The sequence below is a fragment of the Mus pahari genome, chromosome 18, assembly GCF_900095145.1.
Source record: "Mus pahari chromosome 18, PAHARI_EIJ_v1.1, whole genome shotgun sequence".
Classification (NCBI taxonomy): Eukaryota; Metazoa; Chordata; class Mammalia; order Rodentia; family Muridae; genus Mus; species Mus pahari.
Genome location: NC_034607.1, coordinates 49,304,693 through 49,321,972, shown reverse-complemented (window position 1 = coordinate 49,321,972; position 17,280 = coordinate 49,304,693). Strand labels below are relative to the sequence as shown.

The window sequence follows — 17,280 nt, the reverse complement described above, 5'->3', positions numbered from 1 at the left end:
GCCATGTGCCAGGCCTCAATGGCTCCTTTGTAAATGGAGTATCCGTGGGCAAGGTTCATTCTGAAAGTCACTCCTGGGAAATGCTGGGTGTGGCGACACACCTGTGATCTCAGCCCTTGGCCAGTAGAGGTAAGAAGACCAGCAGTTCACCTGCATGCTGAATGCCAGGTTACAGGAAAGCCAGTCTCAAAGAAGAAAACAGGGCCAGCAAGATGGCTCAGTGGGTCAAGGCAGTTGTCTCCAATCCTGACGACCTGAGTCCATTCTCCAGGCCCACAATGTGGAAGGAGAGAAGCAACAGCTGAAAGTCATTCTCTTACATCCACACAGGTGCCATGCCACTTGTGTGGCTAGCTAGGCTTGTGTACACGCAGTCAGTCAGTCAGTCAGTCAGTCACTCACTCACTCACTCACTCACTCAATCTATCTACTGTCTGTCTGTCAAACTAATGAAATAGAATGTTTGTATACTAAAAAGAGGATGTGCTGAGGGTGTAGTTGAGCTTTCAGAGTGTTTGCCTAGCACGCATGTATCCCTGGGTTCACCTCCCCAGCATCACATAGGCCAGCCTGGTTGAGCATGACTGTAATTGTAGCTCTGGAGTGGGGGGATGCAGGAGGATTAGCAGGTCATTCTCAGTTACCTGTGGAAATGGAGGCCAGCCGAGGCTACAGGGGACCCTGTTTCACACAGAGGACAACAACAAAAACCACACCCTGTGGAGTAACTTACACATGGCACAACCTAGTCTCTCCAGTTGGCCTATAGAATTAGACTCTCTCAGATATCAAACAAACAAAACAGAGCTGCTGAAGCGGCCTGTGGAGGAGCTGGCTATGGAGGAGCTGGCTTCCGAGGGCCGATACCAGGAAATGGAGCATCTGCAGTCACTGTCTGAGGGCTCACTTCCTACAGCCTGCTCCCCTCCCCTGACGCAAGGGCAAGGCCATTTTCTTTCTTTCTTTCTTTTTTTTTTTTTTGTAATTTTTTAATTATTATTATTATTTTTATTTACATTTCAAATGCTATCCCGAAAGTTCCCTATACCCCCACCCCCACCCTTGTTCCCCTACCCACCCACTCCCACTACTTGGCCCAGGCGTTCGCAAGGCCATTTTCTAAAATGAAGCGCTGCTGACATTTACCTTGAGTTTACATGCCTGTAAACACAGTAATCCTACGCAGCCATTGTTGAGGAAGTGTCACTTGCAGACACCTAGGTGACTGGGTTGAGATGGACTCCCAAACCAGAAAATCCTTGCATTTCATGGAGACAGGTCCATTTTCTATGCTTTTGAAAAAGGTGGGATCATAAGGAGGAGATACATTTCTGTTGTTTGTGAATTCCTCCTCCTGCCGACACCCCGAGCCCCACTCCCTCTCCCTTTAGTACAAGTGCACACTGAGTTTTTACAGAGACTTTAAAAATAAACGTGGGGGTTCTGGGCTGCGGCTCCGTGGTAGATGGGCAAGGCCTCAGGTTGGTCACACAGTGTTGGAAAAATAAGCAAAACAACCACACACAGGCTTGCATAGACAAAACAAAATATAAAAGTACAGTTGTTTGGCCAGGTGGTGGTGGTGGCGGCACATGGCTCTAATCCCAGCATTAGGGAGGCAGAGGTAGGCGGATCTCTCTGAGTTAGAGGCCAGCCTGCTCTACAGAGGGAGTTCCAGAAGAACAGCCAAGAATACAGAGAGAAACCCTGTCACAAAACAACAACAACAACGACAACCACAACAGCAACAAGAACAAAACGTATAGTGGTTTAAAAGACTATAAGAACTTGAGTCTGCACAGTGACTCTCTCAGGGGCTTAGCACACTCTTACAGTGTGTGCCATGCATGGCAGAGAAGTAGGATAAGAAGAACGAGTGTAAGCCAGGCAGTGGTGGTGCACGCCTTTAATCCCAGCACTAGGGAGGCAGAGGCAGGAGGATCTCTGTGGGTTCGAGGCCAGCCTGGCCTACAGAGTGAGTTCCAGGGCTATACAGAGAAACCCTGTCTTAAAACAACAACAACAACAACAACAAAAAACAAAAACAAAAACAAAAACACGCAAAAACCAAACCAACCAAACAAATGAAAACCAAGTGTGCTAAGGTAACCATGCTTTGCCTGCTGATACTCCCTGATCTGTCTCGGTTCTGCTATGCAAGAGCAGCAGCACCGGGAGGTTCACAGGGACCTGGAGGCCTGCCCAGCCCTTCCCAGAGCCCTGACAGATCTCAGGGAGGTGTAACTTGCTAGGAGTGGTTCTCTTATTGGCCAGAAGCTCTCTGGAGCCAACTTCTTGTTGTGACCTTTGCTCTTCTCATGCCTCCTAGTGGCCCTCCAGGGAAGGTTCTCTTCTCTAACATGCAGTGTGTGTGTGTGTGTGTGTGTGTGTGTGTGTACACGCGCGTGCGTGCGTGCCCTCTCTATCCTCTTGAGATGGAATGATGGCTGTTTTATCTTCCTTCACAAAGGGCAGAGAGTCAACGCTTCAGGACTTGAAGGCTGCACAGTCACTATCTCATTAGCTATGCCTACCCTTGTGGTCGCATCTTCATAAATACTTCTAACAAAATGAGTCATAGGTGGTCATGTTTAAATAAACTTTTTTCGAACATTTTATTTAGAGAAATAGGTCACTTAGGAGCTAGAAAGATGGCACCGTGTGTAAAAGACGCCTGCTCTGCACCTGGGTTTGATTCCCTAGAACGCTCTCAAAGGGAAGGAAAAAAAAAAACTGACTCAAAAAATTTGTCCTCTCACCTCCACATGTATGTCACACACATTCCCTCACCTCCCTTTACACACTACTACTACTACTACTACTACTAAAGTAAGTTTTGAAAAATAGGTCATTGGAACCAAGCCTGTAATCCCTGCACTTAGTAGGCTGAGGCAGGGGTATTTCTTTGAGTTCAAGGTTAATCGTAGTTGCATAGTGAAAAAAAAAAAAAGCCCACTAAATAACTAAGCAAATAAACAAAACAACACTGGGGCATAGCTGAGTTGGGTATTTGTGAGGTCCTGGGCTTGATCTCTAACACTGCAAAAGAAAAACAAGGGCTGGTGAGATGGCTCAGCGGGTAAGAGCACCTGACTGCTCTTCCAAAGGTACAGAGTTCAAATCCCAGCAACCACATGGTGGCTCAAACCATCCTTAACGAGATCTGACTCCCTCTTCTGGTGTGTCTGAAGACAGCTACAGTGTACTTACATATAATAAATAAATAAATAAAATCTTTAAAAAAAAAAATGTTTAAAAAAAAAAAAAAAACAAGCAGGTAACAAACAGCCCACTGACCTCTGTTCTCGAGCATCTGAATTCTCGTCACCCCGCTGAACATTTAGAGCAGTCGTCTGTTTGAGCAGTGTACCACAAGAAAAGACTTGTGTCTGATTGACAGGGAGAGTCAGCATCAAGAGATGTTCAGCTCAAGCCTGGCAGCGGTGGCTCGCACTCGGGAGGCAGAGGCAGGCGGATTTCTGGGAGCGCGAGGCCAGCCTGGTCTACAGAGTGAGTTCCAGGACAGCCAGGGCTACACAGAGAAACCCTGTCTCAAAAACCTGAAACAGCAAAGAGAGAACGGGGTTGGGTGGGGATCCAAGTCTCAGGGCATTTGTTTTAGTGCAGGTTGGTGGCACACAGCTGTCATCACAGTTTCTCAGGAGACCAAGGCAGGGCCGAGGTCAGCCTGGACTACAGAATAAATTTAAGGCCTTCCTGGGTAACCTGTGTGGTTTTGTTTTGTTTTGTTTTGTTTTTTTGAGACAGGGTTTCTCTGTGTAGCCCTGACTGTCCTGGAACTCACTCTGTAGACCAGGCTGGCCTCGAACTCAGAAATCCTCCTGCCTCTGCCTCCCGAGTGCTGGGATTAAAGGCATGCACCACCACTGCCCGGCACTGGGTAACCTGTGAAGACACCATCTCAACTTCAGTACAGGACTGGAGAAGGAGAGAGAGAGAGAGAAAAGGAGGGAGGGAAGGAAGGAGGGAGAGAGTGGATGAGAGTTGGGGGGAGTAATTTGAGAGAGAATGTTTGTTCAACTGAGACTGACTGACCCACATCCAATGCCTGCCTAACTCTTTCTGAAACGTTGAGCGAAGGTCAGATATTCTAAATCACACTCTTAAGAGTACCTTCGACATGGAACAAGAGCCTCCCCAAGGCAGAGGTGAGCTGAGATGTTCTCTGGAGGAGCAGCTGGAGACGGCAGCCTCTCCGACACTGCGTGGATTTTGCTAGTCTGTAAAACTGGAGGCAGCCTGAACACTCCTCTAGGGGCCCGAGAAGCCTGGGTCAAGGGACGCAGCACTGTCCCTGTATTCCCTCAGTCTGGGAAAATACAGTTTTATTGGCACTATTAAAATTGGAGTTTCTGTCCGGGCCTTGTAACTTGGGGTATCTCGGTGATGTCTAATCTATACAGGATATAAATCTCACCTCTGAGTTGGCTACTAGGCTGAAAGTCCAGCGAGCTGTAAATTGCAAGCCTTGACTAAACACGACTCAACAGAAGGCACGCACCATTTGTCTTGCTACAGGCATCCATTGCTACTGAAATAGACCATTGGGACAGCTATCGATGACTTGCTAATCCCTCTACAACTGTCCAAGTTAAACACACTCTGTACCCGGAGGCTGGGATGCCCTGGCATCCTCGCAGGACTTGGCGAGCCTGTTTTCTTCTCTTTTCTGAGATTTACACTGACATCTACTCTGATTGTTCCTGCAGTTTCATCCATCATGAGAGAAGCCAGTGAAAGGGTACAAATGGCCTCTTGGCTATGTGGGTTTCTGTTTGTGATTACTTCCCTCTGGAAAGAAAAAAAAAAAAATCCTATTCGAAAGACATAAAGTCCCAGCAAACTTTAAGCAGAGGTGCTTTTCCCAACCCGGCTCTTAAGGAGGCTGTCGGGAAGAATCCCGCAAAACTGGGAGAGCCACAGAAGGTACTCATCTCCTGGCTTGCTGAGGCACAGGCTCCATGACCCAGACCTGATTCAGGCTTACACTAACTAAAATGCAGCTTTTCAAAGCTGTCTCTAAAAACCACAACTTTAATGGGCACAGTAGCTCACATCTTTAATCCCAACGGCTCAGAAGTCAGAGGCAGTAGGGTTTCTGTGAGTTTGAAGCTAGCCTGGTTTAAGTAGGGAGCTCTAGGGTAGCTAGGGCTGTAGAATGCGTGTGGGTATCTGTGATGGTTTGTATATGCTCAGCCCAGGGAGTGGCACTATTAGAAGGTATGGCCCTGTTGGAGTAGGTGTGCCACTGTGGGCATGGGCTTTAATATCCTAGTCCTAGCTGCCTGGAAGCCAGTCTTCTGCTAGCAGCCTTCAGATGATGTAGAACTCTCAGCTCCACCTGCACCATGCCTGCCTGGATGCTGCCTTGATGATAATAGACTGAACCCCTGAACCTGTAAACCAGTCCCAGTGAAATGTTGTCCTTATAAGATTTGCCTTAGTCAAGGTGTCTTTTCACAGCTGTAAAACCTTAATTAAGACACCATCTCAAGAAATAAATGGATGGGGCTGGAAAGATGATGGCTCAGCGGTTAAGAGCACTGACTGCTCTTCCGAAGGTCCTGAGTTCAAATCCCAGCAACCACATGGTGGCTTGCAACCATCCATAATGAGATCTGACATCCTCTTCCGGTATGTCTAAAGACAGCTACAGTGTACTTACATATAATAAATAAATAAATCTTAAAAAAGAAAAGAAATAAATGGATGAATAAGTAAATGAATAAAATAAATACTGCAGGGCTGGTGAGATGGCTCAGTGGGTAAGAGCACCCGAATGCTCTTCCGAAGGTGCAGAGTTCAAATCCCAGCAACCACATGGTGGCTCATAACCATCCGTAACAAGATCTGACGTCCTCTTCCGGTGTGTCTGAAGACAGCTACAGTGTACTTACATATAATAAATAAATAAATCTTAAAAAAGAAAATAAAGAAATGGATGAATAAGTAAATGAATAAAATAAATACTGCAAGTTTGGGGCATGGAGAGGGCTTGGGGGTAAAGGTGCTCACCGGAAGCCTAGGTACCCGATTTCCACCCCTAGCACCCACAGGCTGGAAGAGAATGACTCCTGCAAGTTGTCCTCTGGCCTCTGAAGATACCCTGCCCTCCACACAAATATAACAGTTAACAGCAAATCTGCAAGCCTGTCTAAGGCGGTGTGGTCTGCTCCTGGTTAGATCCAGGCACTGACATACCCATTACCGAGTAGGCTGAGAATCAACTGAATCCAGATGTTTAAGAGTAGCCTGAGCAACACTGAGACCCCCTTCTTACAACAAAACAGAAACTATCTCTGCCAGGCAGTGGTGGCACACACCTTTAATCCCAGCACTTGGGAGGCAAAAGCAGGCGGATTTCTGAGTTCGAGACCAGCCTGGTCTACAGAATGAGTTCCAGGACAGCCAGGGCTACACAGAGAAACCCTGTCTTGAACCCCCCCCCCCAAAAAAAAATCATTTTAATCCTGCACTTTTGGGGAAAAATATGTTGAAGAGTGATCAATTAATAGGAGAGGGGCTGATGCTAATTTGCATCTAGGATGGTAAGATCAATACTGGAAATGCAGTAAGCTTGGCCAAAGCCAACCCAAGGCAGAACTGATAGCCCTGGGCTTGGGAAGAGACCGCTGCACCCAGCAGTAAGGGTGGAAAAAACAGCTGGTGTTCTGAACACTGACACCTAAACCAGCTAATCTTGGTTCATTAATGCTGGTAAAGGCCCTTCTGCACTTTGCAGAATGAATAGAACTCAGTGGGAGACTTCATTCACTGTGAAAACGTGTTTGATTTTCTCCTGTGTGGAATCAGAATGCAGCTGGATGTGGGAGAGGGCAGGGTGAGGGATCTCCATTTACTACCAGGTTTCCCCCACTTCCTTTCTGACTCAAGGCTGCTTTCCTGGAAGGTGTTTCTCCTCTGATCTTGAATGCCCAGGCAAGTGGTTGGGTTGGGTCGGGTCTCTGAAATGATGATCAATTAAACAAAACCATTGCTTTCCAGATTTCCTAAGCCAAGACACGGAACCTCTGTTTTTCTTCAGTTTATTTTTGTCTGATGTTCATTCCTGTTTCAGCTGCATGCATGCATGTGTACTGCATACATAAGGAGTCTTGAGAGGGCGGCTGGATCAGGTGTGTAGCTCAGGTTGGCTTTGAACTCTGGTCCTCCTGTCTCGGTTTCCCAAGTGCTGGGACTGCAGGAATATCCCATCACACTCAGCTCAGATTTTTTTTTTTTAATGTACTGAACTGTACTTCATAACGAGCCAACTTGAAGGGGTGATGTCGACAGCAGCTAGCTCTTCCTTTTTTTTTTTTCCGAGACAGGGTTTCTCTGTGTAGCCCTGGCTGTCCTGGAACTCACTTTGTAGACCAGGCTGGCTCTGCCTCCCGAGTGCTGGGATTAAAGGCGTGTGCCACCATGCCCGGCTAGGCTAGCTCTTCCTGTCTTGCAACACCAATCTGCTCACTGTCAGTTCCTCTCCGAAGCAGCGCTGTGCGGAGGGAACCCAGAACGGCCGGAGCTGAGTCCAGCAACTTTCCTGATTGGAACATTTGCTGGGTAGGGAGTGAAGTGGGCACGTGTTGACACAAGGTGGGAGCCCATCAAACCAGTGAGAAGGGTTTCTGCAGTGCTTGGAACTGCAGCCACCACGGGCTTGGGGGTGGGTGGGGATGGGGCAGGGCCGACATCCCTGCCAATATGTGGAAATTGAAGTGGTTTTCAGAAAGAGCCCAAATTTCCCCAGATGTCTAATTCCAGCCTCACTCCCTGTGCCAGTTCAGCACTCAGAGAACAGTATTTAAGCAAGCAGCAATTGTTGTGTGTACTTCCCCTCAGCAGTCCTGCACTGTGGGAAGGCAAAAGGCAGGGAAAAGCTGCTGTGGGTGAGGACTGGTCCCGTCCCTGCTTGGAAAGGCAGCGAGAGAACTCTGCGGAGAAGACCGACGGTTGAGATCAACAAGGAAAAGACAGTGAGCAAGAAGAGCTTTCAAAGTTTACATTCTGAATACTGTTTTAGATTTGCTACAAAACTGAGGGGGTCCTGATATCTTGCCATCCCCACGTGAGATAATCAATATCTCACACCAGAGTTTATCATAGTTGAGGGCTCTGCATGGACACATGTAATCATTACTTCATACTAAAGTTTATTTTTTTTTTTTCCAGACAGGGTTTCTCTGTGTATCCCTGGCTGTCCTAGAACTCACTCTGTAGACCAGGCCAGCCTTGAACTCAGAAATCTGCCTGCCTCTGCCTCCTGAGTGCTGGGATTTAAGGCGTGCACCACCATGCCCAGCTTAAAGTTTCTTCTTAATGTTGGACCTTCTCTAGGTTTGGACAAGTTGGTTTGTCTTGGTTGTATATGGTGTGCGTGCATTCATGCGTGTGCGTATGCATACACAAATGTGTGAGTGTACATGTGTCTGCACAGCATGCATAGAGGCCAGAAGTTGGTTTCCAGTCTTTCCCTAGATCACTCTTCATTTTCTTTACTGAGGCAGGGTCCCTAGCTGGACCTGGGGCTTGCCAAGTCCCCTAGTCAGCCAGCCACCTTGCCTCAAGGATTCCTTGTCTCTACCTACTGGATGCTAAAGCTAGCCACTGTTCTGTCAAGTTTTTATGTAGGTTCTGGGGATTTTTTTTCTTTCTTTTTTTCTTTTTCTTTTTCCTCAGAAATCTGCCTGCCTCTGCCTCCCAAGTGCTGGGATTAAAGGCGTGCGCCACCACTGCCCAGGGACGATTTATTTCTTATTAATTGTATGTATATGAGCTTTCCGTCTTCAGACACACCAGAAGAGGGCATCAGATTCCATTACGGATGGTTGTGAGCCACCATGTTGTTGCTGGGAATTGAACTCAGGAGCTCTACCAACTGCTGAGCCATCTCTCCTGCCTGGTTCTGGGTAATCTTAATTCTGATCCTCAATCTTGTATAATATTGTTGTGTCCACTGAGGTGTCTTCCCCAACTCCAGGAAGATTAAAAAAAGCAAAACACCGGACAGTGCTAATTTCAGGGAACATCCAAGGAAGTAAATACCATTTGCATCTAACCTCCAATGACAGTCAACCACATATGCTCTGGGGCAGCATGCTTCAGAGGGGGTGCCGTAAGTGCCAAGGCCTAGAGTGACTGACATGGAAGCCACAGTAGGATGGACTAGAGGAGTCTGGGGGTGCAGATCAGTGGTACGGCACACGCCTAGCATGTGGAAGACTGTTCAATGTCCAGCTCTGGGATGGGGCAAGGAGGCCCTAAACAAAGGGTAGTCTTGTAGGAGGATATGTGCCCATATTTCTGAACTATTTTTATTTTGTTATAGTGTTACTGTGTGTGTGGTTGTGTGTGCACGCACTTGTGTAACACACACATGCTCGTATAATACACATGCACCTTGGGCACACTATTAAGAGCTGGTTGCTTCCTTCTACCATGGGTACCCAAGATTGAACTCAAGCCATTAGGCTTGTGTGGCGAGTGATCTTTACCTGTTGAGTCATGTCACCAGCCCTGGTATTCCCTCTTTTTATATTAGAAGCATAGCCATCGAACATGGTTAGAAAGGGCAAATGTTAACAGTAGCCAATGAGCACACTTCCTGTCTCGCTCATTCTCCCATTCCTTGACTGTGCATCCATTCTAGAAATCGCTTAAGAAATATCATCCAGCAATATCTTCTTCACTTTGAGACAGAGTCTCTGGATAGTACTCATACTGGCCTCAAACTTTCAATCCTCCTGCCTCAGTCTCCAGATGGCTGGGATTCTAAGTGTTCCCCATCTTGTTCAACTGTCTTTTTTGTAAATAGATAAATATTTATTTATTTATTTAATGTAGATGAGTACACTGTCACTGTCTTCAAACACACCAGAAGAGGGCATCAGATCCCATTACAGATGGTTGTGAGCCACCATGTGGTTGCTGGGAATTGAACTCAGGACCTCTGGAAGAGCAGTTGGTGTTCTTAACCGCTGAGCCAACTCTTCAGTACAACTGTCTTCTTTTTAAAGAAATAATCAAGTGATTCTCTGTCCCTCCCTCCCTCCCTCCCTCCTTCCCTCCCTCCCTCTATATTTATGTATATATGGTTCATTTATTTTTATGTGTATGGGTGTTTTGCCTGAATATTATGTCTTTACCACGTGTCTGCAGTACCCTGAATGGCCAGTAGGTGGCACCTGATCCTCTGGAACTGGTCAGCTGCCATTTAAGTGCTGGGAGCCAAACCCAGGTCCCCTGGAAGAGCAGCTAGTGCTCTTAACCACTGAGCATCTTTCCAGCTCCCAGCCTAGAACTCTTTAGAGGAGAGGACTGTGTGGAGTCTGGCAGAACCCACTGTTCCCGACACTTACAGCATTGATTTATGCTGGGGCAATTGTATATATTGGGCAAGCCACTGCCATCTCTCATTACATAAAATCAGGGAAGTGAGAAGGCTGTATTTTCATTTACAGAGCTGCTTTTAAAACTTACTTTGTTGTCCTTTTTATAGTGCAGTACCTAGGATTGTAAATTAACAACAGACAGAATTGCTATGCTAGCTGTATAGAAAGCGGTGTCCACAGTTTTGGGCAGGGCAGGGTTTTCAGATTGCTTGACTATAGCCAGTTATGCAGTGCCCCGTTGTCATGAGCACAGTATGCCAGAAATACAAACAACCACATTCTTCCTTCCACAATATCAAAATTAATTGAAAAACAATAAAATCACAAGATATATTAATTTCACTGGTAGCAATTGTCCCAGGGAGCCCCAAGTTCCTTCACTGTCAACTGAAACAAGCACGGAGTTCTTTTATTCTAATTTTAATCACAGGTTCCAACTCTCCTATCACATACCACACACATATCACACAGTAAATAGTTCTCTCCGAATGTATATGTGTAGGTTACAGAATGGCTACCAAGGGTTAAAGCGGCTATGACCGAGTAGCAGAACTTAGAAAGAGGCCAGGAGAGATGGAGAGATAGCTGGGGATCTGGGAGATGAGAAGGGAAACTCTGTGGAGGGGGTGGGTACGGGTAGCGGGGAAAGCAGAGAACTCACATGTTAGAGATTTGTCAGAGGTGCTGAGTCAGAACAGCTGCCGGGTCAAAGTTGAGTTGAGCCTCAGGGTCAAGTCAAACTGCAGAAGTGCAGTGTGGGACCATGGAGACCACAGATGTCAATGAGGGAATCCGAGCAAACTGGGCCAGCTCTGGCCCAGAACTGAGAGCGTCACACACCAGGTGTCAGAAGACAGGCGAGTGGGTCATGTCTGAAGTGTTAAATGTACTTTTGTGTTTGTTTGCTTAATTCTTGGCTTTTGAGGCAGGGGTTCTCTACTTAGCCCTGGCGGTCATTATGTAGACCAGGCTGGTCTTGAACAAACAGAAATCTTCCTGCCTCTGCCTCCAGGGTGCTAGGATGAAAGGCTTTTTAGATACTCTCTATATGAGTCCAGGGGAGGGCGCTGCATCCTTTCCTTAGCCTGTGGTGCCAGTAGGTTCTTGGGCCTGTTTTCATGCTTTTATTTCTATGCATGTGTATGTAAGATGTGTAAGTGCATATATTCATGTGTCTGAGTCCAGGTGTGTGCCCGCCATGGTAAATTCATCAAGGTCAGGCAAGGGTTCTCACCTCCACCTCCTTTTTTTTTTTAAAGATTTATTTATTTATTTATTATATGTAAGTACACTGTAGCTGTCTTCAGACACTCCAGAAGAGGGCATCAGATCTTGTTACGGATAGTTATGAGCCACCATGTGGGATTTGAACTCCAGACCTTCGGAAGAGCAGTTGGGTGCTCTTACCCACTGAGCCATCTCACCAGCCCTCACCTCCACCTCTTTTGAGACAGTCTTACCTTTGCTGCTATCTATCCCTGGTGTTCTAGTTAGGGTTACTATGGCTGAGCTGAAACACCGTGACCAAAAAGCAAGCCGGGGAAGAAAGGGTTAATTCAGCTTACCCTTCCAGATCATAGTCCATCATTGGTGAAGTCAGGACAGGAACTCAAGCAGGGCTGGAACCTGGAGGCAGGCACTGATGCAGAGGCCATGGAGGGGTGCTGCTTACTGGCTTGCTCAGCCTGCTCTCTTATAGCACTCAGGAGCACCAGTCCAGGGATGGCACCACCCACAAGGGGCTGGGCCTTCTCCCCATTGATCACTAATTGAGAAAATGCCTTACAGCTGGACCTCATAGAGACCTTTCCTCAACTGAGGCTCCTTTCTCTCTGATGACCCTAGCTTGTGTCAAGTTAATACAGTCAGCCAGCACGCCACCAGGCTGGCTGGCCTGTGAGCTCCCAGAGATTCTGTTTCACCTCCCACCTCACCACAGGCACACTGGGATTATGCACACATGTGTCTGGTTTTGTGTGTGCACGAGGGATTCAAACTCTGCTCCTCAGATCTACATAGCAAGTGCCTTAACCAATGGGCCACCTTCTCGGTCCCTGATACAATGTGACTATGGTCATATGTTTCCTGCAGTGTCAGTTAAACTGATAAATTTGGAGGGCAGAACCATTCTGCGTGTAGGAATAAGCCATTCATCAGTAGGTGCCTCCTGGCAGTAGTAGTGGACTAGACAGATGGTACTGATTATGTGTCCACCAAGATGCAAAATCCACCTGCTTCTATATCTGCACTCAAAAAGGAGTCAACAGCTGCTTGTAAAATGGAGTGTCTCAGGGCACGGCATAGCCAGAAAAACCTCTGTTTTGCACAATCCTGAGTAATTCAGGGCAGGGCACAGCCTTTCTGCTCATTACCAGGGGTGCAGGAATTCACACTGAACCCAGAGCTAGCAGTATAAAGAACAGAACTTTTCCATTAATGTTTGATGTTTCATGTTACTCATTTCTGGGCTGGTGCACTTTTTCTATGAATTCTATTTACAATGACAAGGCATATTTGCACTGACAGAAACATACATGAGATGGGATGAGCTGTCTATTTCCCTGACGCCATCTGTTTCACTTAACACCCACAGCACCCTCTTAAGAGACGTAACCTCATCTCCATCTTATGTAGGAAAGGCTGAGATTTAGAGGTTAAGGGATTTGTTAGACATCACTTGGCATTTTGCAGCCAGCTTCCCCCGAAGGATGAGCCCAGCAACCATCTTGGACAATCTGAACTCCTGCATGCTGGGATTACAAGAATGGACCACTAAGCCCAGTTCATTTGATTCGGGCCAACACTTTATCAACTAAGCTATATTCCCAGCCAGGATTTTGTTTCATGTAGCCCAGGTTGGCCCCAGGTTTCCATTTAGAGTTTGATGGATGCCTTGGTGAAAGGAGAGAATGCCTTGGGGAGTTGTTCGGGATCACTAGGGCATGAAAGAAGGACGGGGAGAAGGCTGTGATGACAATTTAGATGCTAGAGATGGGAGTGGCTAGAGCCAGGACTGGCTTGAGCCTTCTTTCTGCCATACCGCTGTGGTTAGAGGGTCTCTAGCAAGTTCCAGCGACATCTGTCACAAACCTTTGTTACTCATCTTTGAAATGGGTTGACACATTGAGAATGAAAAAACAAAAACAAAAAACAAACAAAAAACCCCACCTTCTTTCAAGCTCAAATCCTTCTTGATGCTTTTTAAATATTAATGCATGCTAAGGATTTAGATAAGACACCGCCAGATACTGTCCTGAACCCAGAAGAGGACCCAGGTGTAATAATTCCCCCATAGGCGGCCTCTCAGAGCACAGTTTCTAAGAATATTCTCTAAGCCAGGTTATAACAAGATAAAGCTATCATTTCTGCATCTCTCTGTATACTTTGTTTAAGAAAATGATGGGGGGGGGTTGCTGTTGGGTTAATGATGTCACAATCAACTAAGAGTGTTACATTAGAAACAAAGAAAATGATTTAAACCTATCTAACCAATAAATATTAAAACATACTTACGAAGCCTACGCTGCATTGTCACCAAATAATTTGTTTTCTAAGTTCAAATTTAATTTTAAAAAGAGATATTTCTCTAACTGCTTCCAATGGCAGACTGCAACGGGGCTTTTTGCATAGAGAACACAGGAAATAAATATAGTAATGTTCAAGTAACCAACACAATGGCTGTTCTGTTGCTTGTTGCTTTTAGAATATTTTTAACAACTTGCTGGTGAATTGGCTCTTGCTGGTGTGAAGCCAGGCTGGTGTGAAGCCAGGCTGGTAGCTGATTCTCACCCGCTTTTATTTATTTATTTTTTTCCTTTGGTCACTGTGTCCCATGATATATCTATCCATTACTAAAACCTGCTAGATACTGGGCTGCGTTACTCGCAACTGGCTTTCATTTTTACTGACACGAGGTTAGGGTTTCTATTCCTGGCTTGCTGAAAGAGCCTTTTCCTTGAATAACCTACGGGGCAGAGCGTCTTCCTAAACTAAGGCTTTCATCTAGCCACTTCTGTTATTAAAGCTTCAGGGATCCCGTTGCAGATAGCCTGGCATGGACACAGGTCTCAGAACTCCCGTTGTTCCAGCCAGACAAATGCATTAGCTTTCTTTACAGTCGCTAATCTTTCACATCTGGCATATGCTCCCCCGGAGTCCTCGGCAGAGGCTCCTTCTGCCAGCACCTCCTTCCATTCCGTATTGAATTCACTTCCTTCAGGATGTTTTCCTTGCTTAGTAGCTACTTAGCAGATAAATAACTCTTGTTTTTGAGCTTTTAATCACATTAAGTGCTTAAAAAAAAATAAATGATCCAAGTCTCGGGATAAACAGCTTACAGAGATTTTCATTCTCTAAGAACCACCCAGGGTGACTTTGTCAGAAACAGAACTCAAATTTGCAGGCGGCTGTTTTCATGAACATCTACCCTAGAACCAGAGCAAATGACTCCTTATGGTGACCTCTAGCGGGCACGGGGCAGTCCTACAAAATTAGGAAAGTGGTGGGGAGAGTAAAAACCCTTCCCCAGGTACTCCATGGTCACAGGAGCCCATCCCACCCCTCCACCCTCCCTATTCATTTTTATTTCCAGTGTTTGTTTTGCATCTAACGCCGTCTCCCTTATATCCAACTCACCTGTTTCTTGCCTTTGACGGGCTGGGCTGCCGGTGTCGGATGTGTAAACTGCTGTTTAAAATAATGCCTGCCAAGCCGAACCCCACTCCTCCAAGCCTTAACCCTGCCTCTGCATTTGAAGGGCCGGTGCCGCAGTCGCACGGGGGTGCAACGGGGAGGGAAGGAGTGGACATCGAGATAGCACGAAAAGGAGAAGGCAAGATCGAGGCAATGAGACATTCTGGTCTTGCCAGTGAAAAGAAAATTCTCTCCAGACTGCTACCCGACTCCACCGGAGGCATCGTGAGAGCCGTGCAGGCGCCTTCTTAGGACCCCAAGGCTGGGAAAGATGGGGGACTAGGGCGAGTCCGTTGGCCCATGGCATCCCTCAGGGAGCAGGGGGTGGGAAGAGCTTGGTGCGCGGCCGCCTTCGGAGCGCACGGCACGTGGGGCGCCCCACGCGCGGAGAGGAAGCGCAAAGTCTGCAGGCAAAGCCGCGACTGGGTTGCCTGCTTTGAGAAATCCTTTGGGGCGGCTTTAGAAGCCGACCAGGGTTTCCAACCGTCTCCTGCAAAGGCTCCTCCAGACGCCGTCTGCTCCCTACTTCAAACCTCGCACCTTGGTCCTCACTTCTGCACCCCTCCTTCCCTCCTATCTCCTCCCTTCGGGGACTGTTTAAAGGAGCCTGGGGGAGGTGTGTCCATCATCCCGATGGCCCCGGGGCTCCCCGCAGCTCGCATCACGCCCCGCGCACCCCTCCCGGCCACTGCGGGCGGGGGCGCACGGCGTCACGAGGCGGGGAGCCCGAGGTCCGGGGCGGGGCGCCGGGGAATCCCAGCCCGAGCGAGCCGGGAGGTGCGGGCGCGGGCGGGCAGGAGGTGCGCGCGGAGGGAGCGGAGCGCGCGGAGCCGGCGGGCGAGAAGGAGGACGGCGAGGGAGGCCCCGCCCCCGCCTCCCGGAGCCCGCTCCTCGCCGCCGCCGAGCCCGCTCACTTTGCCTTTCGCCTCTGGACGGCGGCCGGGCTGCGTGCGCCGGGGACCGGGCAGACCTGCCCACGGCGCCTCGGCTAACGCTCGCCCTCCGGGAGACCGGCGCCACCTGGAGCTGCGGCCAGCCACCGGGACTCCGAAGGGCGAACCCAGGAGCGAGGGGCGGCGGCGCTGACACCGCGGGGGACGCGGGCGGTGCGGGGCGCGAGCTCCGGGGGAGCGCGGGCCCCGACGGCGCGGCCACCCCGTGCGCGCGGCGGGCAGGCCCCCGGGGCGGCCAGCCATGACCTTCGGGCGCGGCGGGGCGGCCTCGGTGGTGCTGAACGTGGGCGGCGCCCGGTACTCGCTGTCCCGGGAGCTGCTCAAGGACTTCCCGCTGCGCCGCGTGAGCCGGCTGCACGGCTGCCGCTCGGAGCGCGACGTGCTCGAGGTGTGCGACGACTACGACCGGGAGCGCAACGAGTACTTCTTCGACCGGCACTCGGAGGCCTTCGGCTTCATCCTGCTGTACGTGCGCGGCCACGGGAAGCTGCGCTTCGCGCCGCGGATGTGCGAGCTCTCCTTCTACAACGAGATGATCTACTGGGGCCTGGAGGGCGCGCACCTGGAGTACTGCTGCCAGCGCCGCCTAGACGACCGCATGTCCGACACCCACACCTTCCACGCAGCAGACGAGCTGGGCCGCGAGCAGCCTCGACCCGCCGGACCCGAGACCGCTCCCTCCCGGCGCTGGCTGGAGCGCATGCGGCGGACCTTCGAGGAGCCCACGTCGTCGCTGGCCGCGCAGATCCTGGCCAGCGTGTCTGTGGTGTTCGTGATCGTGTCCATGGTGGTGCTATGCGCCAGCACGCTGCCCGACTGGCGCGCGGCGGTTGCCGACAACCGCAGTCTGGATGACCGGAGCAGGTACTCCGCCAGCCCTGGGAGGGAACCCTCCGGGTAGGACGCACTGCTTTTTTGCCCGTCCAGTCCGTCCAGTCCCGTCTATCCGTGCCGTCCGTCCGTCCGGTCTCCCGTCCTGTCTGCCTGGCAGCTCAGCTAGGCTTTTTTCCTGCCCCAGGAGGCCCCTGGCGCTCCAACCGAGGGTTGTGAGGAATCTGTGGGTCCCCAACCCCGCCCCCTTTTTACAGGCGCAGCCTGTGGGTGTGCTTGGGTCTCACCTTTTAGAGTAAAACCCCCCAGGCTTTGTATTTTAGTTCTGACCAAATAGCAACCTGCTAATTAGATTTTCCAAACTTTTATTGCTAACACGCAATAATTTG

At 49.1% G+C, this 17,280-nt stretch overlaps 1 protein-coding gene across 2 annotated transcripts in view; it reads left to right on the top strand.

Moving 5' to 3' along the window:
* Positions 1 to 16,288: 16,288 nt before the first annotated feature.
* Kcng3 (potassium voltage-gated channel modifier subfamily G member 3) overlaps positions 16,289 to 17,280 on the top strand; it is a 45,632-nt gene continuing 44,640 nt past the window's right edge. Inside the window, exon 1 of one of the 2 annotated variants that reach the window (XM_021218462.2) lies at positions 16,289 to 16,957. In XM_021218462.2, the coding sequence (XP_021074121.1) occupies positions 16,302 to 16,957 (656 nt within the window). In that variant the 5' untranslated portion in view covers positions 16,289 to 16,301. The remainder of the gene's footprint in view (positions 16,958 to 17,280) is intronic. The other variant, XM_021218463.2, reaches the window with a different exon arrangement.